The sequence below is a fragment of the Amphiura filiformis genome, chromosome 14 (genome assembly GCF_039555335.1).
Source record: "Amphiura filiformis chromosome 14, Afil_fr2py, whole genome shotgun sequence".
Taxonomy (NCBI): Eukaryota; Metazoa; Echinodermata; class Ophiuroidea; order Amphilepidida; family Amphiuridae; genus Amphiura; species Amphiura filiformis.
In genome coordinates, this window is record NC_092641.1 from 60497424 (window position 1) to 60518417 (window position 20994).

General features: G+C 36.6%; 1 protein-coding gene across 1 annotated transcript in view; it reads right to left on the reverse strand.

Moving 5' to 3' along the window:
- The window catches only part of LOC140170396 (protein Aster-B-like), a 114505-nt gene extending 93836 nt beyond the window's left edge, over positions 1-20669 (reverse strand). Inside the window, exon 1 of the mRNA XM_072193771.1 lies at positions 19837-20669. Coding sequence (XP_072049872.1) covers positions 19837-20522 — 686 coding nt within the window. The 5' untranslated portion in view covers positions 20523-20669. The remainder of the gene's footprint in view (positions 1-19836) is intronic.
- Between the last annotated feature and the right edge of the window lie 325 nt (positions 20670-20994).

A 20994-nucleotide genomic window follows, 5' to 3' on the forward strand; every position in this document is an offset into this window, starting at 1 on the left:
TTACGCAAATGAATTTGATTTAAATATTATTTTGTTTTTACAGCCTACAAGTAAATTAATTGTAGCCACATCATTCCATAGCACTGGTGCATACTCATAAGTAAGACAAAATGTAACAGTTTTAAAAGTTTAAAGGTACATATCTGTACACCTATTCAGGTAGGGTAACAAGATTAAGGGGACAGAATGGACAAAAACAATACTGGGTATGCAGATTATTTGTGTCACTATAGCAAGAATTCATCAAACAAAAAATATGGACCTGTGGAACCAATTTATTAATACAGTGGTCAAAGACAAGTTTACATGGGGGAAAATACAAATGCATTCCTCAGATTATTAGGATTCACTTAAATTATAGTTTGACCTATATGAGATTAACCATTTGTGCGTTACAAGCAAAAAGATCAAAGGTCAAGTTTTGAACTCTACAGGGGTAAAAAATACATACAAAAATTTAAGATGGACCTATTGAACCTATTTAAAACAGAGGTGGAAGTTTACATGAGGGAAACACCAATGCATTCATCATGTCACAAGAATTCAGGAAAAGTATAGTTTGACCTATCTGTGATTTTTACTGATTTAACCATTTTTGAGTTATAAGCAGAAAGGTCATGTTCTGACCTCTACAGGGGTAAGCTTTTAAAATAATGCTCTGATATTTATGTGCATGGGTTTCACATAATGGGATGTTTGTTTCTGAAGGTTACATGGGAAATTAGGTCAATACCATTAACTCGTATTGACCATGACCTATTTTGCGATGTCAGCTTAGAATAAATCACCTGGATGTGAAAAAGGTCTTGTGAATCATTTATGTAGAGGACAATTTTGAGACCATGTTTATCAAAATCTGAGCCTTTTTCAAATTTTGATGCTTAAAGTCCAACATGGTACATTTGACATTTTTGCCAATATAATAACTTCAAAATGGTACAGCACATATAGATCAAACTATGCTTTTCTTGAACCCTTTTGACCTGAGAAATACATTGTGTGTATCTGAATGACCTTTGACCCCCCTGTTTTATGGTTCCCAAAAGTTGGTCTTGATGGGCCCTATTCAAAAATTGCATATGTTGCATTACAGTAACATTGAACTGCTATTAACTGGATTATAACAATAAATGTTTGGTTCAATGCCATGTCATTCCTAGGTTCCATTTAATAAATGTTACAATAGCTTTGAGCTGATATTTATTGAATTTTGACAATAAATGTTTTGTTCAATGCCATATCATTCCCCGGGTATCATTCCTAGGTTATATTTTACCTATGTTACAGTAAAATTGAATTGCAATTTATTGAACAAGAATTACATGTATAACAATAAATGTTTGGTTCAACGCCATGTAATTCCTAGGTTGCATTTAACCTATGTTACAGTAACACTGAACTGCTATTTACTGAATTATGACAATAAATGTTTGGTTCAATGCCATGTCATTCCTAGGTTGCATTTAACCTATGTTACAGTAACACTGAACTGCTATTTATTGAATTATGACAATAAATGTTTGGTTCAATGCCATGTCATAGTCATACCTAGGTTGCATTTGACCTATGTTACAATAACATTGAACTGCTATTTTTTTTTAAAATTATAACAATAAATGTTTCGTTCAATGTCATGTCATACCTAGGTTGCATTTAACCTATGTTACAGTAACATTGAACTGATATTTATTGAATTATGACAATAAATGTTTGGTTCAATGCCATGTCATTCCTAGGTTGCATTTGACCTATGTTACAGTAACATTGAACTGCTATTTATTGAATTATGACAATAAATGTTTGGTTCAATGCCATGTCATTCCTAGGTTGCATATGACCTATGTTACAGTAACATTGAACTGCTATTTATTGAAATATAACAATAAATGTTTGGTTCAATGCCATGTAATTCCTAGGTTGCATTTGACCTATGTTACAGTAACATTTAACTGCTATTTATTGAATTATGACAATAAATGTTTGGTTCCAATGCCATGCCATTCCTAGGTTGCATATTACCTATGTTACAGTAACATTGAACTGCTATTTATTGAATTATAACAATAAATGTTTGGTTTAATGCCATGTAATTCCTATAGGTTGCATATGACCTATGTTACAGTAACATTGAACTGCTATTTATTGAATTATAACAATAAATGTTTGGTTTAATGCCATGTAATTCCTATAGGTTGCATATGACCTATGTTACAGTAACATTGAACTGCTATTTATTGAATTATAACAATAAATGTTTGGTTTAATGCCATGTAATTCCTATAGGTTGCATGTGACCCATGTTGCAGTCACACGGATATTGAATAGATAACAATAAATCTTTAAAAAATAAATCTTTAGTTTAATGTCATGTAATTTCTATGTTGTATTCAATATTGATTAATAATTGTTTTTTAATAGATAAAGAATTAACTTCTAGAAACTAAACTGGCTTCAAAAAGAAACTTATAATTTTTCACAAGGTCATATCTTAAAATCCTGTCTATAAAAATGAACAAAAATTACATACGCCTGATTACTTCAATACTCTACTCTAAATACATGTCAGTAACCAAATTGTCCAACTGACACAACAGCAAAATGGACTGACATGGAACACCTTTCTGCACCCCATTCACAGCCCAACAGATTTCTTTGGCTGGGTTCCAATTATTCGCCTGTGAATGTGGTCCCGGAAGCTGTTCCGTGTCAGTGCATTTTACTGCTGTGTCAGTTGGAACACTGCTTGGTTACTGATATGTGTTTAGAGTAGAGTATTGAAGTAATCCTGTGTGTAATTTTTGTTCATGTACAGGCGAATAATTGGAACCCAGCAAAAGAAGTCTGTTGGGATGTGAATGTGGTCCAGGAAGGTGTTCCATGTCAGTGCATTTTGCTGTTGTGTCAGTTGGACAACTGTTTGGTTACTGACCAGTGTTTAGAGTAGAGTATTGAAGTAATTCTGTGTGCAATTTTTGTTCATTTTTATGGAGAGGATTTTAAGATATGACCTTGTGAAAAATTATAAGTTTTTCTTTGAAGGCAGTTTATTTCCTCTTGGAAAGATCAGTCTAGCACTTGTTCAGTGCCTGTATGGGACCATGACAACTCCTCTCTGAAGCTCCTCGTTGGCCGCTTTGCTTTTTAATGTTTATTCAGGAGAATCATTATTTGGGTTATAAATTGAACAAAAAGTAAATATTTTATCATTCAAATTAAACTAATATCAATTAACCCCAAAATGTTCATTGCTGTCAACTTCAACATTATGAATATAATCAAATTGGTCATTAAATGGTAACACCTCTGTACTGGTACTGAGATTCTGTGTAACTGAAGTGACAGTCTCTAATCCCCATTTTTGGGATTAAAGGGGCATTTAAGTGATCCACAGCCTCATCCCCCACTTTTCTCAAAAAAAGTTGAGATTTTTATATCACTGGAAACCTCTGGCTACATAATGTTTATGTACAAAATATTTCTTGCAGATTAATTCGCTTTTGCAAAGATATCGTGAAATTTGAATTTCGTTCTGGTGCACCAGAACGAAATTACAACGCATTGTCTATGGAGCAGTGTAATACACATAATCATGCATAACTCGCAAACGCAAAATCGGAATCAACTGAAATTTTGGGAATAGGCTTTTTTCGTGGATATGTACTGAAAAATGTCATAAAAAGAGGATACTAGGATCACGAAATACTCCTTTAAAAAAAAAAATCCTGTTTTGCCAAATGAAACATAGCTAAATCCTAATCCTTTAGTTCATCCTAACTGGCAATAAAAGTCAAATTTTAATATTTGGCCAATATTTGGAAATAAGCGCTAAAAAATGCATTGTTAGTGCGTTTTTCGTATGCTATGACAATCACACCCAAAAACTAATTTCAGTTTATGCATTGTAAGTTTTGGAAAAGACATGCATGTTTCATTTTTATAACCAATCATTTAATTACAGTAACACCAAAAAGTGAAAATTAGTCCAAAATGTTGGCACATACACAAGATTTTGAATGCTTAGACTTGTTATTGGCTCTTTGGTCAAGAAACTATTAAAATAGTGAACTTTTTGTTTTATCTCCAGCTAGTACTAAATGAATGATTATGATTGAGCTATGTAATGTTTCATTTGGCAGAACTTGATAATATTTTTAATCCCAAAAAATTAGTGCTGTATTTTTCTGGAATGGGGAGTTCTGCATTCCAACTTGATGAAGAGGTCAAAAAATTTTACCAGGCGATCTTGCAAACAATATATTTATCAGCATTTATAGGTTTCAAATACATCAAATGACATTTCATTAAAATTATTTTAACATCTGCCATGTTTGATAAAAAATAATAGCATGGCCCTCAACATACAACAGAACTATATTGAAAACATTTCCTAACATGTACATACCATGAGCATTTACCTTTACAACAGTGCAATTATACATGTATGTAAATTGTAAACAAACATGAGCTATGCAATAATCAATGTAATTTGAACAATCATCACACAAATAAGACAGCATCATATCATGACACAGACCTCAAGCTCAGAATGGATGAGATTGTTAGTTTTAACTTGAATAATGAAGAAAAATTTAAAAAAAAGTATACAATGACAAGAAAAAGACAAACCCTGATGCTGTGTAGGAAATAAAATATGTGGAAACCTAAACACCGGGCCTAAACAAGGCGGTTCTCGAACCACAGGTCTCACCGGCCGGGCCTGGCTTTCTTTTACCAATAGAAGTAAGAAAATAGGGATAGTGGTCCCAAATAGGTCGTCCGAAGATATGGGTAGTGCATGAACATCATGCATAGTATTAATTCATTTAAGACACCTTTTCATTTTTATTCTATTTTACAAGTTGACCTCAAATGACCTTAGACCTCACGCCTCGACGCATCGATCCAATATTTCTTATAGTACCAAAGTGTGGGCTGTTGAGGTGGTTTTAAGGGTCATTGCAGGTCAAAGGTCATAGGTCTTTCTGTTAATAACTCAAGAAGCAAACATCACAAATAGGTCAAATTATACACTATATACAGGAGGGCGCAAGCTCATTTTGAAAGGCCAAGATTCTTGGAGGGGGAAAGCAAATCAGCATTATTTATCATGCTGATTAACTCCACCACCAGCAAAGGCTCATAATTATTACACAGTCCCTTAGCCTAAAAAACTTACTGACCCCTTTAGGAATATTGAAAAAAAAATTAACCCTCCTCCAGTAGGAAAAAATACAGGGTGTCCCACAATGATCTATACCGTGTTTGAAAATTTTGATAAATGCAATACAATGGCACACATGTCACCTACGGTACTTATTCTGTGACTTTCATGGAAATACGAGGGTCATTCAAAAAGTTCTACCTCCATCGTCATATCTCAGTTATCGTACGTGTCAGGATGTTGAAATTACCCACGATTATACTTTTAAATCTCAGCTATAAAATAAAAGTTCTGCAAATGTGATTTTTGGTTATTTAAATATGTTGTTTAAAGCGAAAACAGATCTGGTATGTCGGAAATGGTTAAAAACTGAAGCCAAAAGTTTAGTAAGCATCATATTATAGCTTTGGATAATCTTCATAAAAATGTTTAAGATGCGGTTGTCCAACTGCCTACTCAGGAGATATATTTTGTTTCTATTTGAGGTCCCTCACATGTCTTTGCAATTGCAATTTTACACAGAAATGAATAATAATTAAACTTGTAACAAATTAACAAATAGTAAGGGCCTCCCTCCCCCAATTTTGAGAAAGTGAGAACGATATACATGTTATTTATTTTACTTGGCCTAATGCAGTTACAGCTAAACATTTTTACTTCTCAGAGGCCGTGCATGGACATTTTCAAATTACCCACAAAGCAAGGTGACATTTGGTATATACTGCCCCAATTTGCAATATTTTACAATATTTTAGCCCCAAATCAAGGTGTTAGGCATACCAGGCTACATAGAAAAATTCATAGGCCAATTCTGGGCGATTTCTGTCAGTAGACAATCTGACAGGTAGTAGATGGAGCTGGCTAGCCCAGTAAACATGGTAAGGGGTAGTGCAATAATTATGTGTACCCTAGGGCGGTGAATAATAGGGGACAAAAGGGGCAAGCAGGGGCGTAGCAAGAGCCTCAGGGGCCCATGTGGACAAGGAGCAGTGCGTGGCCCATCTCCTTTATCCTCCTTATTTCATTTTCGCTTTAGCTTAGGGCTTCTGATCCCTGGAACCCGCTGGACTTCGTTCACCCTCTCTGCCCGCTTGCTACGCCCCTAATGAAAGCAATTTTTGGAACAGATATTTGGGCATCGTTTTGATATTTAATACGCCCTAAAAAGGTGTAGAAACATGTTGTTACAAAACATTCAAATATGCGAAATTTTCTGCTCGCTGCACTCGCTTCACATAATTAGAGAATTTTCAGGTTCCCAAAAAATCTGACATACAAAGCGGGGCCAACATTATTTGGTAGACCAAGGTCGAAGGGGGGACAAATATTTTTAGGCATGTTAAAAGCAGGGGCAAGCAATTTTGGCACACCATTTTGCGAATTCGCTACCTGGAGTATGCATAATTATTGCACAGCCCCTAGTCTTAGCAAAATTCAAGGGGAGTAAATTTGTACTGATAACTGGCTTCAAAAAATGCCTGTACTAGGTCTACTTGAAATAAACGAAGTGCAAAATGTTTTTCCAATTGTTATTGCCAAAATGGGCCAAAAAATACACAACCCTACTGGACTTATCTCGTCACTCAGTTGTATGAGGTACTGAAAAAAATCATTAAAAAAAATAATGCCTCTTTTTTGTGTTAAACATTTTCAGACCCCCCTCCATATTCTCCAACCCCCACCCCACCTCCTGGGGGGTACATAAGTTTGAATTTGGTTGAGGTGTGCCGCCAAGAATTTAAAAGTGGACCTATAAATATACCAAATTTTCAAGACATTTGGACCCATTGATATACCAAAATTAAAAAATTTTGGCCAAATTTAACCCATATTGTCTTAGTTTTTACAAATTTTCCCAAAAAATTTGAAAAAAAAAGACCCATTCCTATACCAAACTTGGCTTAGAAAAAGTGGTCATTGATATACCAAAAGGCCAAAAATGCTACCCATATTTGCGGCATGTCCCCGGATGGTCATTTGTACTAAGTCCCCCCCCCAAGTAGGCTATTCAGCCTATTTCTGAACACTAGCTCGATATCACTGATATACTAGATCTGCAATTACAGGTTGACACAATCTGGTTGATTTCCAGCTCATGAGCTATGGAACACTCCAATTACAAATATTAGTGGTGTAGCTACTGTACTGGTATCGCCGTTTGACTCCACCCCAGCCAGGATTGTTCGCCAACTACTGGCGGGGGCAGGGACAGACTTAGGTTGCAGTTATCTACTGGCCAGTGAAATGGCAAATCTAGTGGCCCTGCAATAAATTTACTGGCCCAGCTTTTTCAATATGTTCTACTGCAAAAAAAAAAAAAAAAAGACCTTTTTTTTTTTGGTGTTTTTGGGAAAAAATCTAGATGAATTTCTAATCATTTGTAATGAAATGTGTATATTGATCACGAAATTTTAAAAAGGACATCCTCGTTTTCAAAATGAAATTCGATAGGCCTATGTCTGATGTGCTCTCCCACAAAAAATATGTGGAAACTTTGCTATCCGAAAAGTCAAGCAAACCTTAACATTTTAATTTGTTCTGTACTGAATGCACTCAATGTAGAGAGTGTAGTCACTAACACAAATTCAGTCAGTAGTCCTGCCTTTTTTAGTTCCAAAAGTTCACAAAGGTTCAAATATGTGTTTTTTGCGGTATCGCTATCATCATAAAATAGAGCATGCAAGAGATTGGAAGTACCGTAGGCGTAGTATGTAGGCCTACTATCGATGTAAAAAGCAGCCCTATATTTCCAACTTGCTAGCAACACAAGAATAAGAATATAAATATACGAAAAATCATTATTAAAATAAAGATATAATTTTTTTTTTAAATTACAGATGACAGGCGGAGTAGAAACTGTAATCATGGTAAGGCCCTTCGCACTTGATTATTAGTTTCCTGTTTACCGCCGCGTCCAAAATTGAAAATCTCAAAATAATTAATTATTTTATTTTTATTTATAATTTTCTCCTTTAAAATAACTTTCAACTATACTTCTACTTGCCATTTTCTGACTTTAATAATATCAACAATAATGATGAATAAACAAAGAGTAGGGGAGATTGGGGTTAGTTGAAACATTTTTCACAAAATCGTCTTTTTAACGCAAAACCGATTACATTCAAGAAACACTAACCATATCAGTATAAACATATACATACATGCTACAAATACAGCCTTAAATTTTATTGGACCTGCTTATGATTATTCATATAATCCAATTTGAAAATTTGAAAAAAAGTGTTTCAACTAACCCCACCCCTGGGGTAAGTTGAAACATAGGGTGGAGTTAGTTGAAACATGGCTTGTAAAAATTTCAAAATAATTATTATTGTGTTGTTAGGGTTATACTTCCCTTGAAGGCACCCTTTAACATACAATCAGTGTGAAAAAATGAATAAATAAATATGTGGGAGCGCTGGGTCAATACTTTGGACACAAGGTGACGAGTGTCACCATGGACAAAAATATGAGAAGCCTAAAATATTATAAAATGTACTTTCTGTGTGCACTTTTTGCTTGTATTATTGCTTTTAACCATATTAAAGCAATATTGAAGAAATGGTAAACATGTTACAAATTTTTAAAAAGTCAAATTTTTAACCATATTTTTCTATGCGATTTTCACGTTTCAACTAACCCCACCTCAAAAGTTTCAACTAACCCCGATGCCTATTTTTACATTTAAAAGTTCATTACATTTCATTTCATTGGACAAAGGTTTTATTTATTTATACACTACAAACACACTCTCCCTGCAGTGCCAATACCCGGCCAAATGATCAATGCATGACAGGCTAATATTCGTGTGACGGTACATATTTATGATGTGTACGCTTCTGATCACATAGTTACATATACATGTATACACTTCACTCACTGTCAGTTGACAGGCGGCATTTTCGACGTATAAATAGGTTGTTGTTTACCCAGGTTGGTCCGTGAGGGACATTGACACGCTAAATGCACAAGCCTGGATAGCCAGTGTAGGCTTGCTAGCCCAGATAGCTAAGTAAAGCAAGAAATGGAAGAATATAGCAAGGAAGAGGAGAGAGGAGAGAGGCCACTCCCAAACACAATTTTACTCTTCATGCTCTTAGCCCTTACAAAGTGGCGTGGCTCTCTATCCTCATCTCTATCTCTATCTTTTTCCTCTATCTCTCCCTTTTTGCTCTTTTTCATTGAATTAGGGGGGCGGGGCCCAATCAGGCAATTAATGCCCCTGTCCCCCCGGCAGCCTTACTTCTCTGCTTCATCAGAAAGGAAATTGGAATTCCAATCTCAAGCCCCGATGCAAAGGCCGTTAAACCATGGAGGTACAGAATAAATAATCATGATAATAGAGAATCTAACATCATCCACAGTTCGCCGGGATGTATTTCAAATATAAAATGGTCGTGTAATTCACTAACATTAATAAAAATCACTTCATATTATATTACACATTGAAATACTCACCGTACCGTGGGTTTCGATATTCTGCTAAACTATGGCTCCGGTTGTACCAAGCCCCTGACAGAAAATTTCGCTGGTATGTGTCATAATGCGTGCCGACGTTTCCAGTTCGATTTTACCAGAGATTCCCGCTGTTGTTTTGGTTCCACTCCAGCACCCCGTACACTAGCCTGAGTCCCTGGCCTCTCACTCGCAAAATGGCGGACAAACATGGCGGCGGCTCGTTCGAGTCGAGTACAGCACAGTGTAACGGCCGTGCGTATATTCGAGACTGGAGGATTTATCCTGCGTACACGCATGGCCGCCAAATACGGGTGCTGCGGTGCTGTCATATCCCAAAAATTTTAAAATCCCTGGTTGCGCAGCAGTGCATGTGATTTTTACTTCCGATGAAATGTGCACGTATACCATTAGGGATCAACCCAAAAGTTCGATGAAACCATATCATATAAACGAAAGTCCTTTCGTTAGGGAGGGAGGGGGTCAAAAAGTCCGATTACGTTTGTAAAGAAGTAGTTAGGGAGCGATCGTTATTTATGGCAGGGGGAATGGGTAAATTTAGGGGGAACACGAAATTTTTTGTGGTCTTGAGGGGGGAACCTGAAATTTTTAGTTGAACCAGGAGGGGGATTGTAAAATTTTAAATGGAGAAAATTGGGAAAACAAGGGGGAACGCGAAAATTTTGAGCGGACGCGAGGGGGGAACGCGAAATTTTTTGTCGATATTTTTGCCAAAACACCCATTCCCCCCCTGCCGTAAATAACGATCGGTCCCTTAAAACATCGCTCAAAGTTGATCTGTTTTAAGGATTTAATATATAGGCCTAATTGTAAAATTTTAGTATTTTCTGAAGTACGATATTGACATTTTACAGTGGTTGCTTCAAAATGATTTCAAATAGGCCTAAATAGGCCTATAGAGTGCAGTACTCACAACCTGCAACTTGTAAATTCATTTTTAAAGCAGCTGTATCGCAGTTTGATTAAGTTTATTTGAAAATCCAGCAAGTCCTAATTTCTTTATGAAGAACAATATTTCAAAATAAAATAGAATTATTGTTTCTTAAACGTGATCAATATCATGAATATCCTAGCTATGTCCCCGGCTATGTCGCACTCCGGTGTCGCACCCCTCCACAAACTCATCGACCACAGCGGCGGCCCTGTGCCCAATGAATATGGGTTGGAATGTTCGATATTTGACACTTACGTTAGCTTACGTTAGAGGGGAGGGGGGAGGGGGTTAGCCTTCTAACGAAAGGACTTTCGTTTATAGGGCTTCATCGAACTTTTGGTTTGTTCCCTTATGAGGCTCATGAATGTACATATTATGTTGATAATTCTCAAATGCTATCAGTAGATTCTAAGCTGGGCACTGTAGCTGCTTTATTTACTGAGTAACGGCCGGCCCTATGTTTTAGCGTTTGGGGCCCTGGGGCCCATATTATGTGACATATGGGGATTATATATACATATGACAATATAATACTAAAAGACCTATCTGTGTACCAAATCTGAACCCTGTAGCTACTTTATTTGCTGAGAAACGGCCGGCCCTTTGTTTTAACATTAGGGCCCCTATATAGGGCCCCCAGCCTTGTACATCTGGGACCAAAATGGGCAAAAGGTACATCTACAACTTAGGGCCCATACATATGCCACATATGAGCCCTAGTGATCTTGTACTTTTAGAGCTAGGCGTGTCAATCTGTTGCACTATATTTTAACATTTGGGCCCCTGGGGCCCATAATATATAACATATGGGGCTCTTGTATATTTGAAAATATAGAGTAGCCCTAGGGCTATCCGTGTACCAACTCAGGGCCCTGAGGCTGCTTCATTTGATGAGAAATGGCTTGCTTTGTATTTTCACATTTGGGCCCCTGGGGCCCGTGACCTTTGACCTCTGGGGCCAAGATGGGCAAAAGGCACTTCTACGGGGTAGGACCCATAAGTGTACCACATATGGGCCCCAGGGCCTTTGTAGTTTTAGCGCTAGCCTTGACAGAATGATGTGTTTGATGGACGGAGAAGGAGGAGGAGGAGGAGGAGGAGGAGAAGAAACCACAGGATGGCAATATACCCGTCCATGCTTCGCATGCGGGTATAAAGAGCATAAGCAGAATATCTATGCCCTGTTGCACAGGCATAGATAAAGAAGATGAAACCCAAGGATAAGAAGATACCCTGCATTGCATGCGGGTATAATTTGGTAAATCTACTAACCAAATATATGCTCGCAAAAAGTAACAGTCGTATGTGCCTATAGCTTCAGAACTAGAGTATTAATCACTAGAAAACAGAAAGAATTTTTTATTCTAAAATTTATGTTGAAATATTGTGAATACGATCAATTCTGAAGCTATAGTATAGGCGTATGAATTTGTAAGCTTTTGTACTTGGTACTTGGTTGTTGTTCCTCCAAATACTCAGGTGAGAGTTTTAACTGGGGGGAGAGAGTGGTCAGTTAAATTGAGGGGTCCGTAATTAATGATGACTTGAAGGAGGCTGGTATTGCTTGGTTGACTGTGTCCAGTAGAAGCTGGTTCCATTCTGGGGTAGTACGAATGAAGAAGGAGTTGGTGAATGTGTCAGTGCTAATGTGTTGTTGTGTCCGCAGCAAGATCTACATGTAGGTGGCTTGGGTTGTATGAAATCTTGATATTTAATGTCTAGTTGGCCGTTGATCATTTTGTAGAGACTGGTCAGACTACATGTAGTCTTGAGCGGCACCCAGTTCAAGTTCTTCATTAAGGCTGTAATGGCTGCGTAACCTTTTGCAGAGGTTTTGTGAAATCTTTAGATTGTTTACTAGTACTGGGTCATTATTTCTCAAATCACCCAAAAAAAATATGATTTTACACCTCACCCCCTTCAAATTTGTTCAAAATTGGTATACAGGGTGATTTTGGCTGGCAAAGCTCAAATTTCAAATTTTAGCTTAATCGGACGTACGGTTTTCGCTATGCCCCACCCATTTTTGGCGATTTCGGCGAAAAATGGCGCGCCCATCAATATTGTTGCGACCATATCTCCGTAACCGTAGGTCCTACTGAGCTGAAATTGGTGTCATTTTTTAGCTAATCTCTCAAAGAATCCAAATCTACTATCATTTAGTGTGTAGGAGGAAGAAAAAAATATGACCTTTTTTTCTGTACTTTGACCTTGAATTTGACCTTGTTGCTTGCCACGTGACCGTGAGGCTAATTTATGTTGGAATTACACCTCCATATGTTGTCTACATAATATAAAAAAATTGGAGGGGTAATATTTTTTGTTTTCTTGCTAGGCTTTCATAAAGCAAGCATGTGGTTGAAAAACTGTAATTTTGTATGTAGGCTCAGTATATTGACTTTTATTGTACACATGATACTATTATAATATAGGCCAATTGTATATAAGCCTATATGTACATGCATTAAATACTTATGTTTTCACCTGCATGCTTGCTTTGTGAAAGTCTAGCAAAAAAAACAAAAAATATTACCCCTCCAATTTTTTGATATTTTGTAGACAACATATGGTGGTGTAATTCCAACGCAAATTCGTCTCGCGGTCACGTGGGCAACAAGGTCAAATTCAAGGTCAAAGTACAGAAAAAAGGTCACAAATTTTCTTTACTCCTACATACTAAATGATAGCAGATTTGGATTCTTTGAGAGATTAGCTAAATAATGACACCAATTTCAGCTCAGTAGGACCTACGGTTACGGAGATATGGTCGCGATAATATTGATGGGCTACCATTTTTCACCAAATCGCCAAAATGGGCGGGCATAGCGCCGAAAACCGTACGTCCGATTAAGCTAAAATTTGAAATATGAGCTTTGCCAGCCAAAATCACCCTGTATACCAATTTTGAACAAATTTGAAGGGGTGAGGTGTTTCCCATTGGGTGAATTGAGAAATAATGACCCTACTACAGTTAGTAACTTGACAGCATTCCTCAAATTTGTAAGCGCTAAAAAGTTCATCAAAAAAAAAGCTCATGGGCCATGTTGAAGCCTGTGTAAAATCGAAAATCTTTAAAACTAGAACTAAATTTCACGGCTAAGCTTTACTATACCCTACCACATTTGGCCGTCGCCGAAGCTACCCTAGTTTTAGCCCTGCTACACCGACGGCGCGAAACTCGATGATAGGATTACATTGAATGATGTATGGATTAACTCAGTGCAATAAATAAATCACTTAATTCACCAAATTAAATAAACGAACGAGAGAGATTCAAAACAACATTGTAGTAATTTAATTAATAAATTAACGTTAAAACAATTAACTTTGATCAATATTCAGTTATTAATGTTATGCCCATGAGGAAGGTTATCGTTGTTGCAGGGCTACAGCGACATCGCCGTTTGATAGAGACTTTAATGAATTAATTAACAAACAAACAAACAAACAAACTTTATAAATATTCACCCATTAATGTGAAGCCTATGAGGAAGGTTATCGTTGTTGCAGGGCTACAGCGACATCGCCGTGTGAACTTTGAACGACAATTTCTCAACAACCCTACTACCGATTTCCATGATTTTTGTACCAAATGTTTTCTTTTTAAAAGACCTTGCTAAGTATAATGATAAAAATAATTGTCATGATTATACATCGCTCATAAAAACGCCCTACCACTCACAAGCTGTACTTTACATTGACCGCGTTCTTACGTTCAAGACAAATCTGAATAAAGATGGAAGATTAAATTACAAGTTCTGTTTCATCTTAATACTAATTATGGCGTGTCCGTCCGTCCTCTGTCCGCGCGCTATCGCGTGCGCGCGGCTCACTGTAGCACGACAACAAGGACACCTTCGCGCCGTCGGAGTAGCACGGCAACAGCGATACCTTCGCGCAGTCGGTGTAGCCCTGTAAAAAGGTATAGCTTCGCGCCGTCGCTGTAGCACGGCAACAGCGATACCTACCTCCCCTACATTCATTTGGTGACATGACCAAATAAGGTATACCTCAGTGCCGTCGGTGTTACCATACGGAAATAGGTATACCTTCGCGCAGTCTGTTTAGCCCCTCAAAAAAAGTCTAGCTTTGCGCCGTCGCTGTAGCACGGCAACAACGACACCTTCGCGCCGTCGGTGTAGCACGGCAACAGCGATACTTTCACGCCGTCGGTGTAGCCCTGTAAAAAGGTCGAGCTTTGCGCCGTCGCTGTAGCACGGCAACAACGATACCTTCCTCCACCACACTCAATATTTGCTAATATGAGGCCTACATAAGGTGCACCTTTGCACCATCGGTGTAGCCTTACGGAAATACATGCAGGTCTACCTTACCGCCGTCGATGTAGGCCCCTCATAAAAGGTCTAGCTTCGCGCCGTCGCTGTAGCACGGCAACAGCGATAGGCTTCGCGGCGTCGCTGTAGCACAGCAACAACGATACCTTCATTCACCAACACATCATTATTCATTATTCAATATATGATACTTGACGTATTTACTCCATGAAATAAATGCTACTCATTCTTAATCAAACCACTCATTAACAATAATATTAACATTCCTCTTATCAATATAACTTTAATCACTATTAACAACCATTGTTAATTACTTACAACAACCCTCTTATCCCTCACACTCATTATTATTATGTCATAATTATTAATTAACTACCATCGCCCTCTAATCCATCATAATAATTAGAATTATATAATCATTCATAACCAATTACAATCGGCCTGTTATACGTCACACTAATCATAATTATATCATGCTTATTAACATCATCTTTTGATGCGATCAATCATTATTACTTGAGTACATTAAAATCTATTACGCATAATTAATACTTCTAAGTCATTATATAATGCAATATAGTTATTTCATTATGCTTTAAATTCAAATATGACATTATATCTAGAAGTAACCACAATAATTTAATCGTACTAACACTAAAAACCTGACTCATATTCCTCTAACTTAATTTAAATCTATCGTATAAATAAGTAATTAAGCACCGACGCCGGTGTAGTTTTACAAAAAGGTGCAGCTTCATGGCGCCGTCGATGTGGTAGGGTATTCTAAAGGTACTCCAATTTCACACCTAACTAAGTTTCACACCAGGATTTGGAATACACAGTATCAAGCATAATGGTTTTGTTCTGTCATTTACTGACAAAATTAAAATTATTACTTGTAATTTGACTGAGAAAACTTTTGAAAAAAATTTGACTGAGTAAAGCCAGGTGTTAACTCAAAATGTTGCTCATTTCAACACCGAATTCAATCGCTTCTTATCAAATGACTTGAGTGGGCCTTGTCTAATCTGCACATGACAGGAAATGTCCCAGTTAATAGGCTTATTACATAACAATCAATTCATATTGGATTATTGATCACCAGCCCAAAATAAAACCAATGTGATGCATATAATGATATTCGTATTGATGAATTTTATAAACTAGAGAGATCTTTAATTGATATTAATTGCCAATCTGCATGGGAATGCTTCATTTCAAATGGAAATCTTACTAAATTATATTTTGCTTTAAGTGATATCTATCAATATGATAATGCAGTAGGTCAAATTTTTGATACGTATAGCAAGAGTTATCTCAAAAAGCATGGGCCAAAAGAAACAGCACACTTAAGAATCTTCAAATGTAACCATCTTGCTACTCAATTGTATATATTATATTTGTGTAAAATTTGTATATTAACTTATTATGCACTCCATATTTTGTGCACATGTATAATAATTATGTTGTAAAGTGAGAATTGAGGGATGCATGCGGGGGTTATGTATACAAACGTAGAATATTTGTGGGGTGGGCGTGTTAAGTGTACTAGATGTACTAGTGTTAAATTTAGCTTGTAAATTCTGTTTAAGTGTATTATCCTTTTTACGTAAGACATTTGTATATAAGCATAAGTATGTTTCTTTTTTTTTTTTTATTGATGTTCTATGTAATTGTATTTTTATGTTGGATGCACTGCACATGAGTGCATGTGCCACTGTTACAAAAGTGATTCCAATAAATTGATTGATTGATTGTGAGGTCACATGTTATTGATTAATCAGGTTGCCAGACCCAAACCCACGATTTGGTGGCTCAATTGGGTGACTTTTGAAGATTTTCCCCATGACTTTTGACAATTTCCTGTCCTATAGAAACCAATGATTAAAAACAAATTGGGTGATTTGCAAATGAAATTCTTGGTGATTTCATTTCATTGTCCCTTGGATAGAAACCATTGGTTTTGGAGAAAAATTTGGTGACTTCTTGATAATTGGACCCATAATTTGGGTTGAAAATATAACACCTTGTTACAGTACCGTACCATGTATATAGTACCAGGATCACAATGATACCTTTGTCAGTCTCAGTGATGCCAAAGGTAATTTTAAAATTTACCCCATCAGGCATGAGTTTTTGGCTAGTAAAAATGCAACAAATGTAGGCATTGTAGGGCCTACCCTTTTTGGACTCGTAATTTACCAAAAATGTGAAAAAGTACCCTAAACAAGTTGTTCACTGTCAGAAAACTACTTCTTGAAAATTAGTGTTTTAGACCCTAAATGTGTCACGCGCCTAACTTGCCTTGCCTAAAAAACACCCCTTTTAACTTGTTTTGTTGGTCACACATATGCGTACAGACCATTTATGTGAGTGTCCCCCCGAAACCCACCCAATTATCTGGTATCGGGCACTTTTTTTGAGTCCTAAAAATTAGGCTACTCGAGAACCGTTGGTGAACCATTCACTGGGGTCTGGCAAGTCAAAATCGCTGCACCTTGGCATTGAAAAGACATGGCAACACTGGTCAGTCTGTCTGACAGGATACATGAGGTATGACCTTTCCTTTTCACTTCGTGGCTGACATTTAATACATAACAACATTGCACATCAACTGGACCATGGACTACACAAAGATTCTCATATTGAGTATCTTTGGACTATAGGCCTATTTTGAAGAGGACAATATTTTGTTATTTTTTAAAAATTAAAGTCCAATTTTAGCAACATTTTTGATGCTGCCCATCGCCCATTGTGATCGGCTGTGTTTACTTCTAAACTTTACAGTTTATACAGTGTCGTGATTCAGCGAATCAAATTTCAAATGCAACCACCAGTCTTTAGCCTCGAATGTGAAGCTCATCAGTGAGCAAATTTGTGGCTAGACTTCTCGAGCAAGGACTACAAAACCATATGGCCATTATGTTTGACAAGCAGTTTCAGACAGTTTGTAACATTTTCTATTGAAATGCTAGCACTAGTTACATGTACTCATCACCCTTTGTTGATTTCCCAGGTTTGTTTGTTTTCAACCCTGACCTACATTTGCATTTTTTCATTTATTACCAGTAGTAGATAGAGCTCTATCTAAAAGAAAACAAGAAAAGTTAATATTTGGGGGAAATTTTCATTGTTTTTCTTCAATGTTTGTACTATGTAGTAAATTTGTTCCCGAATTTTCATACTAGCATTTTGTTGTTTCAATATATGGTTTGACAGTTACCGCACATGCTTTGCTTGTCTGGGTTAGTTCCTTTTTGTTTTGTTTTTACTGTGATTTTTATTTCTGTTGAAGCAGTTAGTTTCCAATTAAACAAAATTTCTAAAAACTTCAAAAAGCTTGTCACATGAATGCATCAACCAATCATTTCCTACCAACTGGATCTATACATGTAATTCTGGAGATGAATTACTTCAAAATATATTTAATTATTGACAACAATGGATAAAATATGTGTTTTACAGTTTTGTGGCCTTTTGAATATTTTAATTGTCATCACGGTAGCTGCACATCAACATGTTAACATGGTTAATGCAAAAGCGACTAGTAATGAATAAAAAAATTCAGCAATTGCCCATCGCTTTACATCTCATCCGGATAGGGTGGGGGAAGCTGTTGAATATTTTAAAGTGATAAATTTGTAGTTCCAAATTTGCGAAGAGAAAAAATGCTGTACATGTGGTAGAAATGGGTATTTTGCTTACCAATACTAGTATTATTACTTCACATTTGAGGCTAGAGACCATTACATTCAAAATCTAGATTCACTGAAAGTGAAACATGCGTTATGGTACATGTAAAAAAAAGCATGGAAGTTCAGAAGTAAACACAGCCGATCACACAGGCCTAGGTGATCGCATCAAAAATGTCGATAATATTGCACTTCAACAAAAGTTTACAAGTGCTGTTCAAAATATATGCAAATCTTTAAGTTGTAGGTGACTTCGAAATAACTTTGATCCAACATTTCCAGAATATAAATAATATCTGTTACAAAAACACGATAGCAACATACTCTAACATCGAATTAGTCCTGCCAGCAAGACTTCAGTCTTTATCATAAACATAATGACATGTACTGACCTGAAGTCTTGCAGCGGTACATAGGGATGCACTGTACGCTTAAGAAATCCAAACTTCAAGCATCAAGAAATATACCTTGTATTTGTCAGTTTTACCTCAGAGATGCTGTAGACCCTCTCTACACAGTGTAGGTACGACGAGTTACAGTTACTGGAACTAACATCGAATGTGTGTATATATACTATCAAATTCAAAGCCAGAGTTCTCAAGTAAGTTCCATCTACCTACTGGTACTGTAATGTTCATTGTTGAATGCAAGGGCGGTTTGAAATATCACTTCAAGAGATAGTTCATCACTTGCTTTAAGGGTAGACGAGGTATTGTTGGTCGAAATTCGAGTATAGTCCCACCCCCCAATTTTGAAAAATGTTCACCCAAAAACGGGGTGGGACTATACTCGCGTCAGTACGGTACGGTACTTTGAAAACTTTAAAATTTATTGCTGCTAATGAGTTATGTATATTTTATGTGTTGTTGTTTCAGCCCTTTTTACAACATAACTCAATGCCCTACAAAAGATCTGTGATATTTAGATTCTTCTACAAGCTCGCTATGAATTGAGCAATGCAATTTTTGCCAAAGCTCACTACCATTCGCAAGATGCTGTGAACTACCAAATCGCAACAGTTTAAAGTTGTTGCTAACCTTTGATAAACAAAGATTTTTTTTATCTTTCCACAGTATACACCAGGTACACTGTAAACAAAGATACACACCAAAACATTGACATAAATATAAACGGATCCCTGAAAAGAGAAACAAACAGCAGACTTTATAACTGATTTTAAAAACAATGTTACTTAAAATCTTGTTCAAAATAATAACCACTTTGTAGTTTCTTACATCATATTTCATATCAAATTATACAAAACAAAGTACTGCTTACCCATCTTTGTCATCTTTCCCATCCATAGACCCAGAAGACTTAGAACTGTTTAGCGAAGATTCTCCCGAATCCGACAACGTAGTCAGCGCAGTCGGTAAACTACTAATTCTAGTAAATGCTGTCCCTGACCCTGGCAAAGATAATCTGTTCTGATTTGAACTTGTTAAATTGTTTAATCCATCTTGAACCCAGTTCTGAATGTCAGACTTTGCTTCATCGTCTGTGAGCGCCGCTTTTACCACCAACTTTGGTGATGAGGTCCTCGGAGTTGAATTTGATGATCGAGCATTAAGTCCTGGTGAAGCGGCCGGCGATGGATTGGGCGAAGGAGATGTTCTTGAGTTGGAGTTAGTAGCCAATGGTGATTTTTTGGAAGAGTTTATTGATGACTGATGAGCGACATTTGTGCCTACCAGCTGCGCAACACCGTTCGGTGAACTGTGCTGGTTTGCTGATTTAACAAAGTTTTTATCAAACTCTGATTTAGGCTCACCCTCATATGAACTTGCACTGTTGACTGTGCTGACTCCGCCTCCTGATGTACATGTATCAGCAGAACTACCAGAAAATTGCCCAGATTGACCAAGACTCTGAGCATTAATATTGTTACGTGTTGTGCTATCTGAAGTTGTGATCAAAGTCCGGTCTCGAAGACTGGTTGGTAATCGGTTTGGTCTCAGCGCCATAGCTTTTTAATCACGTATTCGATGGTCCCTAGTTGACATATAAGATTTATCTCTCTATTTACTTAACAAGAGAGGTTCAAAGTACAATTGTTGGCCCAAAATAACCCATTATTTTCTCTCTTATTTGTTTCCACACAAACGAGTCTGGCGACGACTGGAGACTCTTATTTTTTACATGACCTTTGACATCTGTGTTGACATCGCCAGTATATAATTGTATGATTGCTATTTTTTGCACCCAAGAATACGCCCAAAAGTTGGCGAAAATTGCCCTCCTTTTAGTTATGTATTTTTTATTTTTTATTTTTATTTATTTATTTATTTATTTATTTATTTATTTATTTATTTATTTATTTATTTATTTATTTATTTATTTATTTATTTATTTATTTATTTATTTATTTATTTATTTATTTATTTATTTATCTATCTATCTATTTATTTATTGGTTAATTGATTGATTGATTGATTG